General features: G+C 44.7%; 1 protein-coding gene across 9 annotated transcripts in view; it reads left to right on the top strand.

Moving 5' to 3' along the window:
* LOC138060854 (SET-binding protein-like) overlaps window positions 1-21,473 on the top strand; it is a 267,800-nt gene that overhangs the window by 176,754 nt on the left and 69,573 nt on the right. For all 9 annotated transcript variants that reach the window (XM_068927611.1, XM_068927609.1, XM_068927610.1 and 6 more), the window contains one exon: window positions 11,046-14,508. In XM_068927611.1, the coding sequence (XP_068783712.1) occupies window positions 11,046-14,508 (3,463 nt within the window). The remainder of the gene's footprint in view (window positions 1-11,045; window positions 14,509-21,473) is intronic.

Raw genomic sequence — 21,473 nt, forward strand, 5'->3', positions numbered from 1 at the left:
TGACATTTTCTCGTATCTATCTGCTAGACTGAAGGGCCTTCTGTGCAAATCTCCTCGCTTTGTAGGTACTTGTAGTCCCTTTGATTTATATCTTAGATGCTTAAACACCTCTTTCACCTGTGCTTTAGCTCATCTCCCTCTATGTCCTCCAGTACCCCCTTAGAAATACTTACCTTCTGCCAACTACATCATGCTTCAGAGTAAGCTGCATTTTAAAAAAAAGAGAGGCATAACCTCCCTCAACAGCGGACGCATGCACTTTCACATCTGAAATGTGTGCTGCCTACCTCTGATTTAACCCGTGTGCCAAGCTGCTTGGATAGGGGATTGCATCTTCGATGTCGGTGTTTTTATAGAGTTACTCAGCTCAAACACGCAGTCAGCACTTAAGAGGAAGTAATAGCAGGAGTGGGAATGGTTACGCTTTGTCAACACGTGTAGGGAGAAGAAAAGTATTTAGGTGGTTTAATAGAAGAAGGACAATTAAAATGGCAATGCTCTGAAGTGCTTGGCAGTACTTTACCATCTTTATGGCTAGTCCTGAAGGCTCCACTCCCAAGGCAAGCACGTGGGTAGAAGTCGTCGAATTTCAGCATAGGCTGAAGAACCGAAGGGTTTCTCCAGACCAGATCTTCTGAACAGGATAAGCCAAGTCCTTACCCGGAAGAGCACTGAACTTTACTGTTCTGCATGCTAACCCCAGGACTGAATTTATATTTAGAAGACTTTCCAAGCACTTATTCAGCCTCATGGGTGAAGACTGGGGACTAAATAAGCTGAATTTTATCCATAATTTCTTAGATGAGTCGCTAGAGTAAAGTCTAAAAGGTCATTTAAGCACAAATCCATGCTTGGGGTGCCTTGCGGGCCTCTTTGGTAGACCTCTGTCCTCTACTCTTTCTTTATCTGGGTTGTACTGGTGTCAGTTTACGTGTGCAGAAACCAAGCACAACCTTGGTCAGGGCATTTAAGTGATAATGCTGTGCTGTACCTCAGTAAAACTGTAGTTTGTCTGATGCTGTTTTGAAAAAGGCTGAGAAAGTCTTAAAAGTATAAAATCAAGGGACAATTAAATGTTGGGTTCCGCTCCCAGATGGATTTCCGCTGGAGATTCACACTTAATAAAATATAGAAAATTGCATTTTATTTTGGTACATAAATACTGGCAGTGGGGCACTGTGGCATTTAGAAGGGAGAATCGCTCCACCAGAAAACTCACTTCAGCAAAATGATGCAGTCCAGTTGAGCCCCTTTTATGATCTGAGAAATGACTGTTTTTATAGCACACTAAATAAACCTGCTATTCGAGCTGGAGGTTTATTAGTAAAGGTGATTTTGCCATAACTGGGGAGGGAGGGTAAGAGGGAGAGCTGAGGGATGAGCATCAAGGCGGAGACACGTGGCATTCAGAAAGCACACAATGATGCCCCAAGAAAGCGGTATCACCCCACCTGGCGTCGCCGCAGAAGCGTTTTCTGTTACGATTTTTTGGTTATTTCTCCAAAAGGTTATTGTCGCCTGGTCAAATTTTCCCCTCCTGGGAAAGCGTTTGCTACGGGCGCAGTGGGGGAGCTGGCAAGAGCGTATGGACAAAAGGAGATGGTTTAGTCCTCGGGGCGGTACCTGCAGCCCAGAAGCAGAGACTTCGGCCACACCTCAGGTGTATTTAACGTACGCAGCAAAAGTTCTCCAGAAATCATCTCATGCAATTGCTAGGAAAAGGGAAGGAGAGAATCATTTTTTTATTTGACAGCGGTGATGAAAAATGAGCATCGGTCATACATGTTGGCAAAGTGAGAGAACAAAGCTTCTGAAACTCCACCTGTCCTGTAGCCTTCTGCAAATCAGACGGGTTTCACTGCATGCCTGCTTAGACTATTAGGAACACCTGCATGAAGTGCAAAGGAAGACAAATGTTTCTATCTCCTTTAATCAGAAGATAAGGATTTTACTGGTGAAAGACAAGGGAAAATCCCACTCTGACAGTCTGATCCGGGACCAGCTTTTTTTGAAGACTCCAACACATGTCCCATCTCCTTCTGGTACATACCACACCATTTGCTGTCTTTGCCTAACCTCTTCCATCTGTCAAGGGGAAGAAGCACTGCGATGTAGTGGGGGAGGAGGGAAAGAAAAAAAGTACGGTGGCAGGAAAGGTGATTCTGGCTAAATATAACTCTTGGTGGCTTAGGCAAACTGTCCACCTGCACTGGGAGAACCTCCACGGCCCCAGTGCAGCTTTGGGGACATTTGTCAATCCTGCAATGAAGCACACTCTTCACATACCACATCCTTCAATATAAATAACCCTAACCCACCTTGAGTCCATATAATGTGCCTCACCTCTGTCACTCTTGTTCTTCTGGGCAGACTAACAGTCTCACTCTGGTCTACATCACAGTGGTCTACCCAGTGGTCTACCCTGGTCTACTCAGTCTTCTGAGTAAATCCCCAGCAGAGCTAGAAATTTGTCCCTTTGACCTCTTTAGGCAGATTTTCCAAAAGGAATGAACCTCCTACATTCGCTGCAGATCGCTGAAGTTCACCTCTTCAGCCTGAATTTGCTGAAGTCACAAGTGACACTCTCACTAGATCTGTGGGGCAGGACTCAGCTCTTAAAGCAGGGAGGTAAGAGGACGCTCCTTTCCTCCAGTACATTTGATCTCTACCGTAAGTTTTCATGAGCTTTAACCCAGATGCACCAAATAGTTATTTTGGCAGATTTCTGGACTTTTTGCTCATCTTGCAGCCAATGCAATACTTCGTGTTAGACCTTAGCTGCAGTCAGGATGCTTTGAAAGAACTAATCTGGCGGTCAGTAACTGCTAAATGAAGTGCATGCTAAAAGAATGATGAGCTAACTGGCTGGAGCTCACAGCTTTTATGAGCTTCTCTGAATGCCTGTTTTCAGGTGAATTCAGCATCTCCTTGACATTTAAGGACTCAATTTATAATCAAATTATTTAACTCTAGTGGAAAGAATCACTGGCCTCAATGGAAAAGCCATTTATAACTCCCCCACCCCTTGGAAGAAAAAGTATTCAGGGTAAAACTGCAATTTCTATAATAAATGAAGGATAAAAGAAATCTTTCAATGCAAATTAAGCACTGCAGGCTTTTAAAAATTACAGCAGAAACTTATGGAGCACAGCTGCTCGTCCTTATTTCCCATTTAGTAATCCAAGAAGTGCTCAAGCATTAACGCTCTAGACAGCTCCACGAAGCTTTAGGAAAGAAGAAGGCATGTTACCGCTTGTGTTTCCTCCGGGCCAGCAGGCCCCAGTCTGTACTGGCATCCTCCTCCTGTTTGATTTGGGCCAAGTCACTGTACAAATACACGTTGCCCTCAAAATCTTGAAATCTGCAGAGCAAAGTTGAAAGACGGGATAGAAACCTAGATGTCTGATGCCATCGTTACGCAGCAGGAAGAGCAGGTTGAGCTCCAGTGCTTCCCATGGGACTTGTGCTGCCTCGGTCGGGATGCAAGTGCATTTTATGTATGAATAATGAAGCCTTAATACTGCTGCTGCTGTTAAATTCTCCAGCTAGCAGGAGCAAGGCTTTGGGACAGGTTAGCGAGGCATTTTGCTCCGCAAGTCCGGGCTGCGCGGAAGTAGCGTCTGATTGAAACGCTCGCCTGGGAATCTTTACGCTGGCTGGAGGCCAAACAAGGACCAAACCAGGGTTGTCTTGCCAGACGAATGGGGCAAAATTGTATTAGTCCCATTGTACTCCACCTTAGCTGGTGCCCAATTGTTCTCTCCCAGCTGCCTAAACTGATCCGGCAAACTGTGTTATGCTTAAACACGATATTTAAACTGCATTGTTATGTCAGTGGTGATGGGCTCTTTGTTGGAGATGACAGAAAAATCCCATTGTTTAGAGTTTTCCCAGACTCAGTGCTTAATACAAAGCCCTGAAAAGAGCCAGGGTTGTTTAAACATTTGATAAGGAAAATATGTGCCGAGATGAGCCTATCCCACTGGTAAAGGAGCGGATCAGCTCCCAGCTCCAGACTAGACTTCTGCCTTTGTAAATTCACCATGCTGTTGCAGTTTACTCAGATAAAATCCTGGATCCCTGCTTTTGGAAAACGGAAGTGTCTGAAATCTAGCAGAAGATTGAAACAGTGTGTAAATCATCCAGTTTAAAGCCTGTAGTGAAATTAATTTGGAATAACTGTGGAATTTGTGAGCTACTTAGCCAGTCATAATGCCTTACCAGGAATGCATGAAAAAATATAATTTGCAGCCACATGAGCGTCTTTGGACCCTTTTGTAATCTTTGTGCTTTGCTATCTTTTTTCCTTAAGGATAAGTGCTTTAGATAGTTACTCTCAGTACAGTTATAATGCAAAATGCAAAAGCCCCTGCAACATCATCTGTTTCACTGATGTTCTTATTTATTTTTCTTGACCGTGCCCATGACACAAATAGTGATGTGCCTGCGGTGCAGCAGGAAATAACGAGCCCAGCATTTCCGCCCAACTTCAGCGTCTCTCTGCTGGTGTTATTACATGAAGGAAGACAGAGCTACATAGCAAAGGGAGTGTAAATCTGGAAGGACCCCCAGCAGCTTCAGAAAAGATCCTGTGTGTGATGTTTGTGTTCAGTGAATGGACACAAACAGGTGATGCTTTGCTTTTAATTAACCCACTCCCACCCCATGCTGCGTCATGCTCTCGAGTAGTCACCCTGCAGCTTTCTGTTAATTCCTGCCTCTCTTCTGATTGCCAGTGAACGATCCAAGCTCCTAAGAAGGCAGCGTTGCTTGGGCTTTGCGCAATTGAAGGCTTAGGGATTTGGGGAAGGAGGGAGCTCCGGGAACGATAAGTTTGACAAAACTGGTCTGGAAAATCCCCCTTCTTTGGGATGATAACTATGAATTTCATGTTAGTGCCTGCTGACGTGGGTTTTTTTGTTTTTTTTTTTTTTTTTGGATAGTATTTCCATTGGAATTAAGGCCCATACATTGGTTTTGCACTAGCTTCAGCAGGGTCTCTCACAAGATGCTACTTGCCATCCCAGCAAGTGCCACACACCAGTTTGTGTTCCCTTCTCCCCGATCAGAGCCACGGGGAACCTTAAGGGCTTCCTGAAACCATTACAGTTCCCTGCTGATATGGACTGGCCTGACCAGATCACACGACCCCTCCTACAACCAGATCACATCTCATTTCATTAACGGGTCAACCTTGCAAGTCATCAAGCTCCACTCAGCTTGGAGTCTCTTCTGCTTGGCATCTTTTATTTACCGACGAATGCAGGTTCAGCGCGCTCACCAAACTACATGAAATACCTCCAACCTGTAGTTCTGATTATGGGCTTCAAGTGAGCAGTTTTCAGCTGTCCCGTTGGGACACAAGAGGAAATGCTCAGTTTCAATTTTGAGCAAAAGTATGATCTGAGCCAGGATTATTTATTCATGTGTTGGAGCTGGAAATCTCAGTTTTCTCTTCCTCTCAAAGGGTTTTCTCCTCCAGTAACATATTTTCCTGTATGTCTAGGAAGCAGAAAGTGAAGAGAAAGCCTTTCAAGAGGAACAAATTACCTGGATTTTCTCCAGTTTTTAGAAGCGCTACACGAAGCACCAAAGCAGAGTCTGAGTTTTCGGAAATCAGGTGCCCACTGCATTTTCCACTAAACGTCAGTGCACCCAGATCTATTCATTCCCTCCTGAAAATCTCAGGCTGACCTTTTGCTAAGCACCAAAGGCCCATTTTCCGCACTGTCCAGTGCACTTTTGAGTATAAGCCTAAGTTAATGCAGGTAATGCAGTTACTTCAGGTATAAATTCAGCCTGGCCTTTGCTCTGAGCTGGCAAGATAGAAGGAAAGTCCAGTTTGCGTGCAATATAGCTGGCTTAGCAGAGTGCTGTGCCTGAGCTAATATCCTTCTTTGCGTGGCTTATTAGCTTGGAAACAACACCTCACAACCAGCCTCCAGCCAAGCCAGGCAAAGCGGAGCAGACGTCCGCATAGGTCCAAGCAGCCACAGCCTCACCCCATTGATTTCCAATGAGATGTCGGCCCCTGACTGCCAAAATTACTACCAAAAAATGGGTTAGAAGCTCCAGGACCGCATAGAGGTCTTGCACGACGTTTTGCTCAGGTTTGTTCTCACTGGAGAGACAGGGGTGGCCCTGAGATAAAAGCAAACACTTCCCAAGACTCTGATTCTAAGTGACATTATTCATTTAGGAAAGGCTTTCCTCTTTTTCTTTCTTTCTTTCCTTTTTTTTTTTTCTTTCCCGCCTCTGAAGAAGATAACAAAGGATGGTATGTCCCCAGAGCACGCTCTGATGTGTCACTGTGGATGCCAATCCCCGCAGACGCTCCCGATGTTATTAATTTTTAAAACAAACTTGCTGATTGAGGTTCTGACTGCCTTTAAATTGTCTCTACAAGGAGACTGTGTACTAATTAACCCACAGAAACAATCAATGATGTACCTTTTTCAAGTTTCAGGGTGATTAGAATATGAAAATGAAGAGCACAATGGTGCAGATGTTTTAAAATCACAGCAGACAGCAATTAGTGACATGGGAACCAGCTGCTTATCTCTCCAGATAAAGCCTCTTAATAGGGAATTACACTTGAGGAGCCATTACACAGATGGATCTGCGAATGATTTAAAGAGGGGGCGTTGTAGTATTAACTTTGATTTGCAAGCCAGATTCTTGACAAGCTGTATGTGCGCTACCTCTGGAAGAAGGTGCTTTTGGAGCAGGGGAGTACCGTACTCTGTAAGCGAGCAGATTTTTGTCAGGTGCTGGGTTTCTGTGTGTGTATTTTGTTAATTATGTTCCTTTTTATAGATATGGGTTGTTTTTTTTTTTTTTTTGGGGGGGGGGGGGAGGGAGAGGTTGACTAAGTCCTTAATTTTTTTTGTCTGATTGCTGACATCTCCTCCCACTTTTTGCTTTGGGACCAGAAGCAGCCCATGGATGCGGAGAGACACTCGGGTGAGGCAATGGTGAGGCAGGCTGTGATATCTAGCACTGAAGTGAAAAGCGTCCCCGTGAGCTGGGTTCTGCCGCTGGGGTACTGCTCGCAGAGGAGGGTGCCGCTCATCAGGGACTGACGCGGTCTCATCCTCTCGTTTGCAAGGAACTGCAAGCAGAGCTGCAGGAACGAGGAGCAAGCACACCTGCATTTGTGCAGGTCTGCAAAGGCAGGTGTAACCCTGTCTGCCACCTCCTCTACTCTCCAGCCAGTGCACCTCAGTAGCCAGTAGGTGAGACGTATCCTGCTCATAGGTCTACCCAGCACTGCCAAACCTGAGGGCTTAACACTCAGGGTTTTGACGTTAAAGTCATTGCAACAATAAGAGGAGAATTTGAGCTTTATTTTTGTAGCCTTTCATGTGCTGGCTTGTGTGGCTCAAACTTTTTTTGCAGTTGCAAGAACTATTAGCTTCCTCATATCTTTTTTTTTTTTTTCTCCCCCCAAAGGAACTGTGGGATTGTTACCCAGTTGTTACCCATGTCCAGTAAACTGAATGTCAAGAGGAATATTGACCAAGTTGTGGGAGATGTGATAAAATCGCGCAGGTTAAGTTATATTTCAAAATTTCACCACCCCCCCCCCCCCAAAAAAAAAAAAAGAGGGGCAGACTGCTGGTGCAGAAGAACCAGTTGCTGAAGAAAAACCCGTGTAACAAAAGGGCGAACTACAAACAGAGGCAGGGAGTGGAGCCTGAAGTATTCTCAGGGCCTCACAAACCAGAAAGTAAATAAAAGTAAATCTTTCTGATTTTTGTGACAAAGACTACTCGTTTGGCCAATCTTGGCTGTGCTGGGATAGGAACTCTGTACAAGTCAGCAGCCCATTGCCCGGATCTGTGCAGCTGCAGCATATTAAGTAACGAGTATCTGTGAAAGGCAGCAAGATACAGCCATCGGCAGGGCTTGGAAGAGCTCGGCAGGCTCGTGCCTGGGCTTAGCCTGGGTTTTTTGTTTTTTTTTTTTTTTTTTTTAAAGCTCTCTGCTCTCGCCCGTCCTCCCGCGGGCCCAACCTCGCTCTTTGTCTCGGCACCTTTGGCTTGCAGGTGCTCGCCCAGCGGGGCGAATCGCAGCGGGAGCACTGGGATCGGGCCGTGACCCAGATGGATCCGCCGGGAACAAAATGCACTTCGCCCCATTACTTTCAACCCATTTGCCGGCGCTTTCTAGGTAAGCGGCCACCCGGTATCCGTTGCAGCTGGCGAAACACGACCTGCCGCGGCTGTGTGATCTCCAGTTACCAGGCTGGAGAAAGGCACACGGAATAATTATTTTAGAGTGACACGGCCGTGTTTGGCGAGAGAGAGCTAATGGTAAATATTAAGCTGGAAGAAGCTGCATGGAGAGACCCCATGGACTCTTACATGCTTGGGCAGATGCATGGTACTGGCATCCCACCTAGGAACTGGAGTCCCCCCATTCTGCAGCCTGCTCCCTTTCGAAGCCCTCTTGAAATCGGTGCGCTTATCCATGTGATTAAAGGCGGCCCGAGTTGGCACCTGCGATGACATAGGCCTGTCTGTCTCATGAATTATAAGACAGACCTTGCGGTGGCCTGCGGGGGTGGAGTAATGAGAAGACTATCGTTGAGGATCTGCTAACATCGTCATTTTATAATGCGCGTGGCAAGGAAATGAAGCCGGAGGAGCTAACCGATATATGGGCGTTCATCTCCGATGTGTAGCTGGCCTCTCGGTTCTGAGCCCTTATTAACTGTCTTTAAATATAGAATCGGAGATTATTGCTCCTTTTTAAACTAGAGCAGCGTGTGTGCGGCGGAGGTGGAGGGAGCAGAGTGTTGCCAGCATGTGATGTTTTCCCTTACTTGCCGTGACCCTGTCTGTTTTCAAAAGACATTTTTTAGGTCATTTAGTTTTACAGCTTGGCATTTGGGAGGGAAGCTGAGTATAAAGAGTTGCTGGGATTACAGGTCCCTGCAGAAGCAGCCTGGCCCGATGTCGGTGCAGGACCAGTAGAGGCCTCAGCCTATAATTTCTAGGGTTTTGAAGTCAGAAATCATGGTGCCATGGGAAGATGATGTGTAATTGGTGTGGGGGGGGGGGGGGGATCAAACTTCAGCCTCAGTGCTGTTGATTTAACTTTACCTCTCTGCCCGTATCCAAAGGAGGTAGAAGTGGATGGGCTGTGGGTTTTTTCTTTTTTTCACGTGTTTTTGGAAACAGAGGGATGTCAGCTCTGTTCCTGCCCAGCCTCTGTTCACTGAACCTAGGGCGGTGAAGTGGCTCGCGAGGCAGTAGCGCGGGCACCGTCCCTGCCGCGTGCTCGGCGGTGGTGGCTCCAGTGTGGGAGGTCACCTCTGGAAGGAGGAACTGATTCAGTCCCCAAGATCTGTTTATGCTTTCGGCTCTTTTCCCAGGCTAGGGGGAAAATTAAAAAAAAAAAAAAAAGAAAGAAAAAGAAAAAAACGGGTGTCACAAGCCCGCGACATCTGCAGTCCTACCACAGCTGCATGCTTTCATTTTCTCACTCCACAATTCCTGGAAATCTCTGCTTTCCCTGAGCATAGCTGGTCCATATGCACGACAGCTGAACTATCCACAGGATTTAAGAGTCCCCGATTACTCCTCAGACAATGGAGCAGAACAGCTTCCTCGTTACTGTGTATTCCAAAAAGGCCACATGCCTGTTTTTATATGCACACTAAGGGTAAATCATCGTCAAGTTTGCCAGCAACACGCTTATTTACTGGTTGCTAAATAATGCACCCTGGACTTGGGGATGTGTAGCACCTTTCAAATACCCCTGAAGTCACTGAGAACCAGGGATGCCTCGTTTCCCGGAAAACTAGAGCTCAAAAGCCTCTTAGACTGACAACCTCTTTGCCCCAAATTCTGTTACAAACACCCCAAACAGGTCTAAGAGAATGCTACTGATGGAGGCTTGCTGGTAACAGTGTGTCTGCAGAAACATAACACCCTTTGCAGTTGTTTTCTATTGTTCTTTCCTTGGTTACACATTTATTTTAAGGATCTCATCATTTATTTGGTATCCAGAAAGGTGTAATTACAGTCACAGTTTACTGAGAATGGTTGTTTGTGATACTACATGTATGAAATAAGTTTCAAAGCGTGATCCAGAGTTAAAAAAAACAAAACAAAAAAAGACTAGTGTAACGGCAAACAAAGGTCTAGAAGAGGTCAGTTAGTGAAAGTAAAACGGGCTTGTTTTGTTTTAAGAAATTTGTAAAAAGGTAACAGCAGTAACAAATGTAATTCCTTCACCTGAAGGAGGCCCACCAAGAAAAAGTACTGTCTTTTGCTCTGTAACAGTCTTCAGTGTAATTTTGCCCTTACTGTAACCCCTGTGGTTTGAAGGGCTCCTGTTGGATTAGAAGTCATATGGAAAATATCTCTTACCAACACTGCAAATAGAGGATTATTCAAATGGAAAGGGAGTAATGCAAATCTTGAACCTGCCAAGCGTGCCTTACACACTTGACGCTAAGCGTGTGAGTTTCAGACTAACTTTGCGCTGATGACTCCTACGTGGAAATTTAAGCAAGTAAATCTTTGCAGATTTGGGCTTTGTAGGGAAATGAACCCATGGGTTTCCCTCTTGTTTGTAATCACTTCCTAGATAATTTCACGTTTTTGTTGTTTACAACAATGAGCTTAATTGTTCTATTTCTGAGCGGCCCGAAGCATGGAGTTTTATGAGGGATTATTTTTAAGGAAAAAGGGGTTCTCACCAGGAGGCTGGGTTGCACCATTCATCCATTGAAAGGAATATTTAATGTGTATTTTAAATTAAAAATCAATAGACTGTTTCCTTAGCAATTTAGTGTTTATGGAAATGTATCCATTGTTTTAGAATGGGAAAACAAAACTTATTTGCAATGCATAAATCTAAATGCGTGTTTAGCTCAAGTTTAAGAAGACTTTATAAAAGCTCCTAACCCTTAAGAGGGCAGTACTTAAGAAAAGTTGTCATTCACTGTACACATAAAGAGCTGTAATTAGTGGTTATGACTAGTCTAATAAATTAATTTTTTTTTCCTAATTTCATTCTCTTCTTCCTTTCAGGTTTATGACCGGCCACAAAAACATTCTGCTCTGCACTACGATCCGGGCCTCCAGCAAGACTACACCGGTGATACCTTAAAATCAAAGCACCAGCAGAAAAGTAGCAACCAGCACCATCTTGACTGGTCAGCAAGCTCTGATACTGGATCCACATCTCAGAGTTGTTTCATCAATACAGAGTGCAGTCGAGAAGCTGTTAGTGCCACCAAGGTCCCCGCTCCAGAGCCAGTAGTCTCTTTCAGCAAATCCCAAGCAAAGAAATCCTGTGCCGGAAGCACCTGGGGACAGCTGTCGGCCAGTAGTAAAGAGCTTGCCATTTGCAGTGCAGTCCCATCACCCAACAACATCGGCGCAACTGCCCCTAGCAGTGCTTCTGAGTGCAATGGGCTTTTGCCTCTTGTCGATCCGGAGGGAGGTGTGCAGCTGGAGGCCCCCGATCAGCCTACAGGGACTACAAAGAAGAAGTCCAGCAAAAAAGACTTGATAAGTCAAACCATCCCAACTACAGACATTGAATGGGTGAAGAGTGCGCAGAAAGCATTTGACAGCAAAAGCCATGACAGCATGGATGGGAAAAAGGAGTCTTACTCAATGGATGGTGTGTTAGATGCATCACCCACAAAGCAGAATCCCAGTTCTGCTAGCAGTTCCGAAAGTGACACCAGTCATGTACGAATTACTATCCCAATAAAGTCTCCAACAACAGATACGTCTGGCCACAAAAGGAAAAAAAGGCAGTCTGCAAAATCTTCCATAGAGAAAACTATCCAGGAGAAAAGCCTGCCTTCCGGACTTCCTATGAGCAGTGAAGTAGCGAATAGGACCAGTTTGCAGTCAGAGGGGAGTAAAAAAGATCTTCGAGCCACAAAGCCAGGGAAAGTGATTGAAAATGAGTCCCCTTTAGTAGCTATTGAAAGCAGTGTGCTCACTGACAAAGCTTCCCCCAACAGTGCCACTAGGCTCAGAAAATCTGTAGCTGTGACATCCACGCTCCTACCTACCGATCTTCCCACAGCTAGCAAATTGTCTGAGGTCCAGCACCCCAAACTTGCAGCTAAGCGGAGATGGACCTGCAGCAAACCTAAATCTATCCTTCGGGAGGCCTCCATGGCAACATCTGAGAAGCTGATGGTGGAGCCTCCTTCAGCCTATCCCATCACACCATCCAGCCCTCTGTATACCAATACAGACAGTCTTACTGTGATCACACCTGTCAAGAAAAAAAGAGGACGACCAAAGAAACAGCCTTTGCTCACTGTTGAAACCATTCATGAGGGAACCTCCACCAGCCCAGTGAGTCCAATCAATCGCGAATTTCCAGGAACAAAGAAAAGGAAGAGGAGACGGAACCTGGCCAAGTTGGCTCAGATGGTCCCAGGAGAGGACAAGTCCATCAGTGAACTCAAGTTTCACAAAAAGGTTGGGAAGCTCGGGGTCTTGGATAAGAAGACCATCAAGACCATTAATAAAATGAAGACCCTCAAAAGGAAGAATATTCTCAATCAGATCTTGTCGTCCTGCTCCAGCAACATAGCTCTAAAAGCAAAAGTTCAGCCACCGTCTAGTGCTGGGCCAACAACCATTGATGCCAGACTAGGGAAGCAGATCAATGTCAGCAAGAGGGGGACTATCTACATTGGCAAAAAACGGGGCAGGAAGCCCAGAGCAGAGCTGCAGCCTCAGCCAGAAGAACCTAAGACAGCCATCAAGCACTCAAGGCCTGTTTCCAGCCAGCCAGAAAACCCAGCAGTGCCTTCCAACCTGCAGTCACTTGTGGCATCGTCACCAGCAGCTATTCATCCACTTTCAACACAGTTAGTGGGGACTAATGGCAACCTTAGCCCTGCAAGCACTGAAACGAATTTTTCAGAGTTAAAAACTATGCCAAATCTTCAACCTATCAGTGCTCTTCCTACAAAAACCCAGAAAGGAATGCACAGTGGAACTTGGAAGCTGTCTCCACCCAGGTTAATGGCTAATTCACCTTCCCACCTCTGTGAAATAGGTTCTCTGAAAGAAGTCACGCTGTCACCAGTGAGCGAGTCTCACAGTGAGGAAACCATACCAAGCGACAGTGGGATAGGTACAGACAACAACAGCACTTCTGACCAAGCCGAAAAGAGCTCAGAATCCCGCCGGAGATATTCCTTTGATTTCTGCACCCTGGACAATCCAGAGGCGATCCCATCTGACACCAGCACAAAGAACAGGCATGGTCACCGGCAGAAACATCTCATCGTGGATAATTTTCTCTCTCATGAGAGCATTAAAAAGCCAAAGCACAAGAGGAAAAGGAAAAGCCTGCAGAACAGAGATGACCTCCAGTTTCTGGCAGACCTTGAGGAACTCATCAATAAGTTTCAAGTGTTCAGGATTTCCCATAGAAGTTACACGTTTTATCATGAAAATCCATATCCTAGCATCTTCAGGATTAATTTTGATCACTACTACCCTGTGCCATATATCCAATATGACCCATTGCTCTATCTTCGCAGGACCTCGGACATGAAGTCTAAGAAGAAGCGTGGTAGACCTGCCAAAACCAATGACACCATGACAAAGGTGCCTTTTTTACAAGGGTTCGGTTACCCTATTCCCAGTGGGAGTTACTATGCACCCTATGGAATGCCTTACACGTCAATGCCTATGATGAATCTTGGTTACTATGGTCAGTATCCAGCTCCTTTGTACCTGTCTCACACGCTCGGAGCGGCTTCCCCATTTATGAGACCTACCGTGCCCCCACCCCAGTTCCATGCAAGCTCTCATATGAAGATGTCCACCACTGCCAAGCATAAAGCGAAACACGGAGTGCACCTGCAAACGCCTGTGGGAATGGGCCTTGGAGACATGCAGTCCTCTCTGGCTCCTCCGAAGGTTGGAGGGACAAGCCTTTCAAGTGGCCGACTTCACAAAAGGAAACACAAACATAAGCACAAGCATAAGGACGAGCGGATATTGGGGACACACGAAGATCTGAGTGGTCTCTTTGCTAGCAAGTCCACTGGCTTCTCCAGCCATGCGATCAATGAAAGGCTAAGTGGCTCAGATAAAGACCTCTCCTTGCTCACTGAGAAAAGCAAGCATAAGGAGAAGCAGAAGCACCAGCATTGTGAAACCGGACACAAAGGCTCGAAGAGTAACTTTGAAGTGGATACGCTGTCTACGTTATCACTTTCTGATGCCCAGCAGTGGACACAGAGTAAAGATAAAAGTGACTCAAGCAACGATCCCATTGACTCTTGCACAAAGAGATACTCTGGTAATACGGAGAGTAATGCAAGGTCAGAGTCCCTGGACATGTTTGGTGAAATGAATTCCTCGAGTGACAAGCGCGACAATGATGCAAGTGGGAGTAAAAGAAGAAGCTTTGAAGGGTTTGGAACTTACAGGGAAAAGGACATTCAGCCCTTCAGGACAAATAGGAAGGACAGAAGTACTTACGATTCTTCGGCCTCTTCAGGTAGGCTCCTATTTATTCTATTTCATTTTACTGCGTTTTATTTTTAATGCTGAACAAAGATGGACTTGCCATTTTCCACAGCTATGTTTCTGAGTCACTCGCTTCTCTGGCTTTATGTAGTGGACTCCCATTTTCCATCCAAGCTTTGGAGAGACTGGCGAGAACGTTGACTACATATCAAGCCAAAAGCTTCAAAAGGCTTTGAATTGTTACACGGCTTTTTTTATAAATATTTTTCCTGCCTTTTTGCCATTCATCCTAGCTTGTTGCACTTCCTCCAAAAATCTGTGTTTGCATTCTGCAACAGAAACAATTATAGTGCCTACTGGCAAAGCAAACATCCCTCTTATTGGAATCTAATATCTCTGGGTGGCAGTCGTCACCCCACCTTTGGGAGTACAGTCACAGTACGGAGCAGAGATTCTCCTCTCTGGCCGGCGAAGCCTACAAAAGCCATTCACTGATGGCCTGGGCTAGAAGTGTGGGAAGTTGCAGAGTTGGGTCAGCGTCCCACGATTATAGTGTGGTGTGGTGCCAATCCAGGGTGCCAATCCATCATGGTGATGGCCACACTAAATATATGGAGACCCTTGGTACAATCCTCGTGTAAATCTGTCACTTCCAGTCGGCAGGTGTCATGTAGAGTAATTATCCTGAGCATTGAGTGGCTGTGGGAAGAAGCTGGTGTCATGGAAACAATAAGTCCTAGCTGATTGACTCTTGAAGAGTTTTAGGACTCATGACTTGGAAATATAAGCTGGGTTGATGGGGAGGAAGGAAGCTCCTTTCGGATGCTTGAGACATCTGTTCCTCTCCCACGGGGGGGGGGGGGGGGGGGGAAGATTCAGATTCCCGTGTCTGAGAGACTGAATTGTACTTTACAATGGAGAGCTGCCTTCATGATGACGCAGAGGCAGGTGTTTTGCTGCAGTATAAGTGAATTTAGCTTGGGAGCAAGCCCAGAGCTCCTGCACCCTCAGATATTTATCACAAAGCAGATTTCACACTTGATTCTGGAAAAGGGTGAGCTTTACTGAACCAACCAGCGGTGGATGAGATTCTCATGTGCTAAAAAAGGGCTTCAAAGCAGCGTAATGCATAGCCTCCAAAATGAAAAGGCAGAATCAGCTGAGAACACAGTGGGAGCTGAGAATTTATATAACCTGCCAATGTGAGGCTCTTAAGTTTTTTTATTAACTTGTAGCTGATTGAAATCCAAAGACTGCTCGTGTTTAAGCCACCTAGACATTTCCATTTCCTTCCCTGAGACCAGGATCTGGACTATAGTAATGAGAAGCAGTCTAGAATGAGAGCTTATCCCACACAAACATGTCCATTCACATTATCATATTAAATCAGTGGTGACACTCAGAAGTATAGCGCACAAATTTTGGAAATGAACTGAATTCAGGCCCTAGTTGTATCAGGGTTGCTAATATACCTGTCAAAGAGCAAAACTTATTCTCCAAGCACTACGGTGGCTATTGCAGTAAGAAAGCTGCGTCCTAGCAGACGTGAGTTAAGTCTTCATAACTTTTAACTAAGCTGTTTCTCCATTATGAAGTTACTGATTTCACAGTTTTCTAACAGTTGAATTTGTAGCCTCTTTGCCTTCTGAACAGAACATGCTTGTTGAACCTCTGTTTTCCAATCCAGTATATTTCATTAGGAATAGCAAATTGTCAAGAGAAAATTATCAGTGCTGGTGAACTCAAATGAGTTTCAGAAGTGGGGGTATGATCCCCACCAGGCTGCCCTTGAAATAGAAGAACTTGTTAAGAAAAAGTCCATTTTCTGTCATTTTTCCTTCAATTTATTGTCCATGAAAATAAAAAAAAAAAATAAGATGAAGTGGTAGAATTTGTAATGGGAGCTTTGTCAGATTTGCTGTTTAAACTTTTAGAACTGGTTCTCGTTTAAACTGCAGTTATTTTTATTTATTTTTACTTTTCACGTTTGCAACTGCACATCATTCCCCATGACCTAATCCATCAAGCTGCAGATTAGGAACTGGTTTCTTCATTGTCAAGCTGTTATTTAGATGGAAAAATCATCAGCAGTTAGCTAACTAGAGCCAGCTAACCAGAGCCATACCTTACACTACAAGAGGAAAAATACTAAAGCTGAACAGCTCTGCCAAGAAAGGCCTGGAGCCAAGACTGCTCATTAAAGCCTAGGAACATCTGTCTGCTTATGACTGTCTCAGATCTTAGTGCAGCTTTTTTTTTTTTTTTTTTCCTGCCTTTGACCTTCACTGGGATTCCCAGCTGAGGTCCGTACTTGAGTCTAGCTGTAGCTATTAACTGGTTCCCACTGAGGAGGGATTAAACTTTTCCACGATAACCTTGACCTTCTTTCTCCTCATTCACCTTGTATTTCCCTAAGGTGACTAAACAGTGATTGACTAAGCATAAAAATAAGAGGCAAAAGGAGGAAAAAAAAAAAATTTGAGAACACTTAGCTCTGTCCCAGGAGGCTATTCTATAGTCTGATTGTTCTTGCTATGCAGTATTTGTAACCTTTCGCCGTTTAAAAATAATATATGACAGAGACAAGCGGAGGCCTCCTGAATAATTCAGATGGAAGCTGCAAATAGATTCATATCACAATTTCACTGTTATCCTTACTGCATGGGCATTTTGGCATGCTCAGTAATGCCATTTGCAGCTTCCTTGTATGTTGCTGGAGATTAAATATGGAGCAAAACGCCACCCACTCTGTGTAGAGATATCTGTTATAAGAAAGATGAGAGAACCATTTAGTGTTCTCCAGCATTCAGGCACTGCAGTTAGTTTCAGTGCGGCGTGCTGATGCAGGTGCCATTGTATTGTTGCTGGTTTTATTATTATTATCAATGTCAGAATAGCACATAGCCGTTTCTGAAGAGATTTGTCCTTCCTAGTGCCATGCACAGTCCTTCCTAGTGCTGTGCACAGGTCATGCATATGGTAAGAAACCATCCTGCCATATAGCCTTAAAGCCTGTGTATGATCTTATAGTGCAGAGAGACTAGGATGTCCAGGGAAAAGTTGTCGCTTTCTGGAGGAGCTGGTTATGCTCCTGCAACAAGAAATCTGTGCCAGCGGGAAGGGTCCCACCCGGAGAGCGCCACCAGCCGTCTCGGTTGGCCGCTGCAAACATATCCACTCCCTGTATTGAACCACTCGTCCTATTGCTGCACGTTCACTAGTGGTGACCTTATGAGCTTTGACTTATTTTACAGCTTTTGGGACTTGAGTTTCAAAGTACATTGTTAGTGCATGTGGCTGTTCTCCTGGAGTCTGGAGATTTGCACTGCATGTTTCTCCATCATAGTTCTGGAGATCCTTTCTTCACAGGCAAGCGGATATCTCTTCCCACCTTTCTTCATACCCGCTCCCTGGGACCTGTTGCTTCATACTCCTTTTTTTTTTTTTTTTTTTTCAGAGATTACTATTTCTATAAGATTTCTTATGCTCACCTAACCTTCCTGCCTTTCGAAAGACTGGTCATTAATCAAACCTAAATAAACCCTAGTCTCCTGTTTGACTGATGCAGAAGACTAGTCCAGTGGCGCTAGCCAGGCTGTAGGCTAGGATACAAGAGAAAGACCTTCAACTCCTACCTTGCCACAGATTATGTTGCGACTCAGGCACATCCTAAACACATTTTTCAAGTTGTGCACGCCAAGGATGGACTCAGTTGACTCCATGCTCAAGCTCCCTGCAGCCAGAGGCACACCACGTGCATTTGCAGCACGTTGTCGTGGCCCCTCTCATGCTCCATGCAGCTCTGCACACAGCTGGAGAGCAGATCCTTTGGTTGTCTCTTCCTTCTTTCCTTAGGTGGAAGGATGAGGAAAAGCATGTTTAACATCATAAGGTACATAAGTAAGGCGGCAATTTCTGTACACAACCTCTCTTAGTTACAATCATTGCAGGCCAGGACAGAGTGAGAGATGAAGCAGAGGTCAGCATTTCCTATGTGCAGGACTGTATTTCTGCCTTTCTTTGTAGTGAGACTAATCAAGGCCTGTGGACTACTGTAAGCTTAGTTTATTTCTCTCTCTCCTTTTTTATTCCTTTTTTTTTTTTTTTACTATGCAAGCAAAGATTTTCTTGCTTGCATATTGGGCATCATGGCTCAAATATCAGCGAGTAAGTACATGAGTTTCATCAGATATAGTACAGACACCATGCACAGTAAATTTGCAGGAATATAAAGCTAATCCTATGCAGTTATTAGACAGGTGGTAATCATCAGTCTCCAAATGCGAGTTAGTTAGCATGACAAATATGCATTACAAATTAATGCTTAACTTACCTACAAGCCTTCACACCCCTTCTACCCCCGAGGTCCATCAGTGCTACAAGCTGAATTTCTTCTGATTTGACCTTTCCTGCTCAACTAGTGTGTATGATGTTGGGTGCTGGTTTAACTCTGAAGGGGATCAGTGCCAGTTTTAAATCAAGGATAGGCATTGCACAGTGAGTAGTAGTGTTTGGCCCTTATGACATGAGGGGCTGAAGAGGGGTTGTGCCGAGTGTGTACGTGTGTAAAGCACTTTTATTAAATGCATGACTGTACATAGTATTTGTTTAAAGTTATTTTTTAACATCTCTATCTTATAAGTGCCCTTGCTCATGTTAAAAAGCCTTAGATTGGATGATTAAACCTTCGAAAGGAGAGTAGGAGGACTACTGGAACAAGGGAGGAGAAGTGACAATCAAACGAATGAACAACATTGATCTAATGTCAATACAAACAACATAGAAGTAACCACGCTCTGTTGAGTAGTGTCATTTATCTAGATGAGATTTCTTCCTTGACAGAACCCCCCTCCATGGCTTAGTTTTTGCTGGAATGGGCCGTTTCCACACAACACAGAATAAATCCCTGGTCTTCCTCTTTCAAAAGTCAAATGCATTATTGTGATTTAAAACAGGACTTACTATGAGCAGAAACAAACATCATGAAATACTGGCAAAGCCCCTGCGATGTTTTCTTTCGTTTGTGTGGGCCCTCTTTTTTTTCTTTTTGAGAAACAGCATTCACAGTTCTGAAGTATTATCGTGAGGTCTTAATCAGCCACAGTTTTGCACCTAGAAGGGATCTGTGTTTCAGTAGTGAGTACACTTATTTGTTCTTCTGAACGTGTATGGCAGCTCTTCTAGAGCCAGACAAATAGGATTAGCCAACTGCCTTATTAATCAAACTTTGCTGATTTTTGTGGAATAATATTTTCCATGAATAATTTTTTTATAGCTCCAGAGTTACAGAGCTGGTTCATTAGTCTGCAGTGAATATATTATTTCAGGAGTAGTGGCAACACTGATCCAACACTCCCTTTGATGAATGTTTTCTCATTTGACCGGCTCAGAGACATGATATGAATGTCTATACTGACCGGCTCTTTGGTATATACTCACAGATGCACCTTTGCATGCTGGAATAAGGGAGGAGACGTGGCAACCAGGTGAACGAACAAAGTGCATCTGATATCAATACAAATAGCATGTTTAAGTAACCTTGCTTTCTTGACAAGTGGCATTTGACTCATTGGGACTTAGATGTCTTAAAGTAGCGTGTAGATGTGTGCATAGATGCCGAACCGGAGGCAAGCTGCTGTGCCGTCCGGGATTTGGAGAGCCAGCTTCCATTTCCTGTTCTATCATAGCTTGCTCATGTAGGTATAGAAAAGTGTCTGAACTGCAGTAAGCCTCAGCGTCTGTTTGTGAAAGGGGGATAAAAGCAGTTTCCTGCCTTACGGAGCCATGGTGAGGTCTAATACGCAAAAGTGCCCAGAAACTGCAGTGTGGGAGCCCTGGCAGTGCTCGAAGTGGATGCAAAAAAAAGGGTCACGTGCTAACTGCACTTTTTATAGAATTATGGAATATCAGGCACTTTCCCTTCCTCCGGCTCTGCCATGATCCCTGCTGACACCCCAGGCTCCTAAGTAGCTTTGAGCAGCTGCAACCGTTTTCCAGCCCCAATGTCAGTGGGAGGTTTTGCCCTCCTCCCCCTGAGGTTAGGGGAGGATAGGCACTATATATTTACAGGCGGAGTGTTTATGCCATCTGGCCCATAAAAGCTAGCATTGGAGCTTTACAAAATACCGTTGTTGGTAAATACAATTACATTCATAAAAACATCTGTCTGGACCCCCAGGTGCTTATGAATATGACCAAAACTACTGAAACAACCTCCAAAAATGCTTCCTGGCTCCATTAGGGTAATTGTCCTTCTTGTTCTTTCCACTAAATCTTCCGCCAGTCCCGGAGAGAGGAGGCCAAACGAGCCTGACTGTTACTCCATTTTGCCCATGGCATTTCCTAGAGGAATGGGCTGTTGAGGAAAAAATAAGAATGATGGAGAAACCAAGTCAAAGCTTTCTTTGAAAGTATTTTGAGCAAAGTATTTGGAAATACAGTGAGTTTTGCTGTTTTGTTTTTTTCAATGCTACCACTTGCATACTGTGTTGCTTCCAAAATTTGCACTGACCAAGGAGAGAAGAAGCAAGAGGGAGGCCGGAGTGGAAGGGGGAGTTGGAGTATTTACCGCCCAACCAATCTTTTATTTCCTCTCTAAATGACTGTATGTTTACTGAGCTGCCTGAGTTTGGACCAATGATGAATTAATCAAATTAAACGTTGTGACCCCTTTGCTTTCTGGGAGTGTTGCAAGCCTCCCAGCACCCTGCCGAATTTCTGCCTCTCACTTTGCTCTCTGTCCAACAGTCAAGCAGTTCTTCCCTCACAACTTGGCGCCTCTGAGCTATTTATCTTCGCTCTTTCTGGCCAATGCCAGAATGTCTTGTTTGAAGTTTTTATTTAGACCACTGCTGGTTTATGGAATTGTGCAGATTCCATATTGTGTGTGCAGCAACTTCACTTTAGACACAATTGGCTTCTTCTGAGCTCTTGGCTTTAAAAGGCAATAAAGACTCATGGCCTGATTCTCATCTCATCCTTGCGTAAATCAAGATC

This window comes from Struthio camelus, chromosome Z, assembly GCF_040807025.1.
Source record: "Struthio camelus isolate bStrCam1 chromosome Z, bStrCam1.hap1, whole genome shotgun sequence".
Lineage (NCBI taxonomy): Eukaryota > Metazoa > Chordata > Aves > Struthioniformes > Struthionidae > Struthio > Struthio camelus.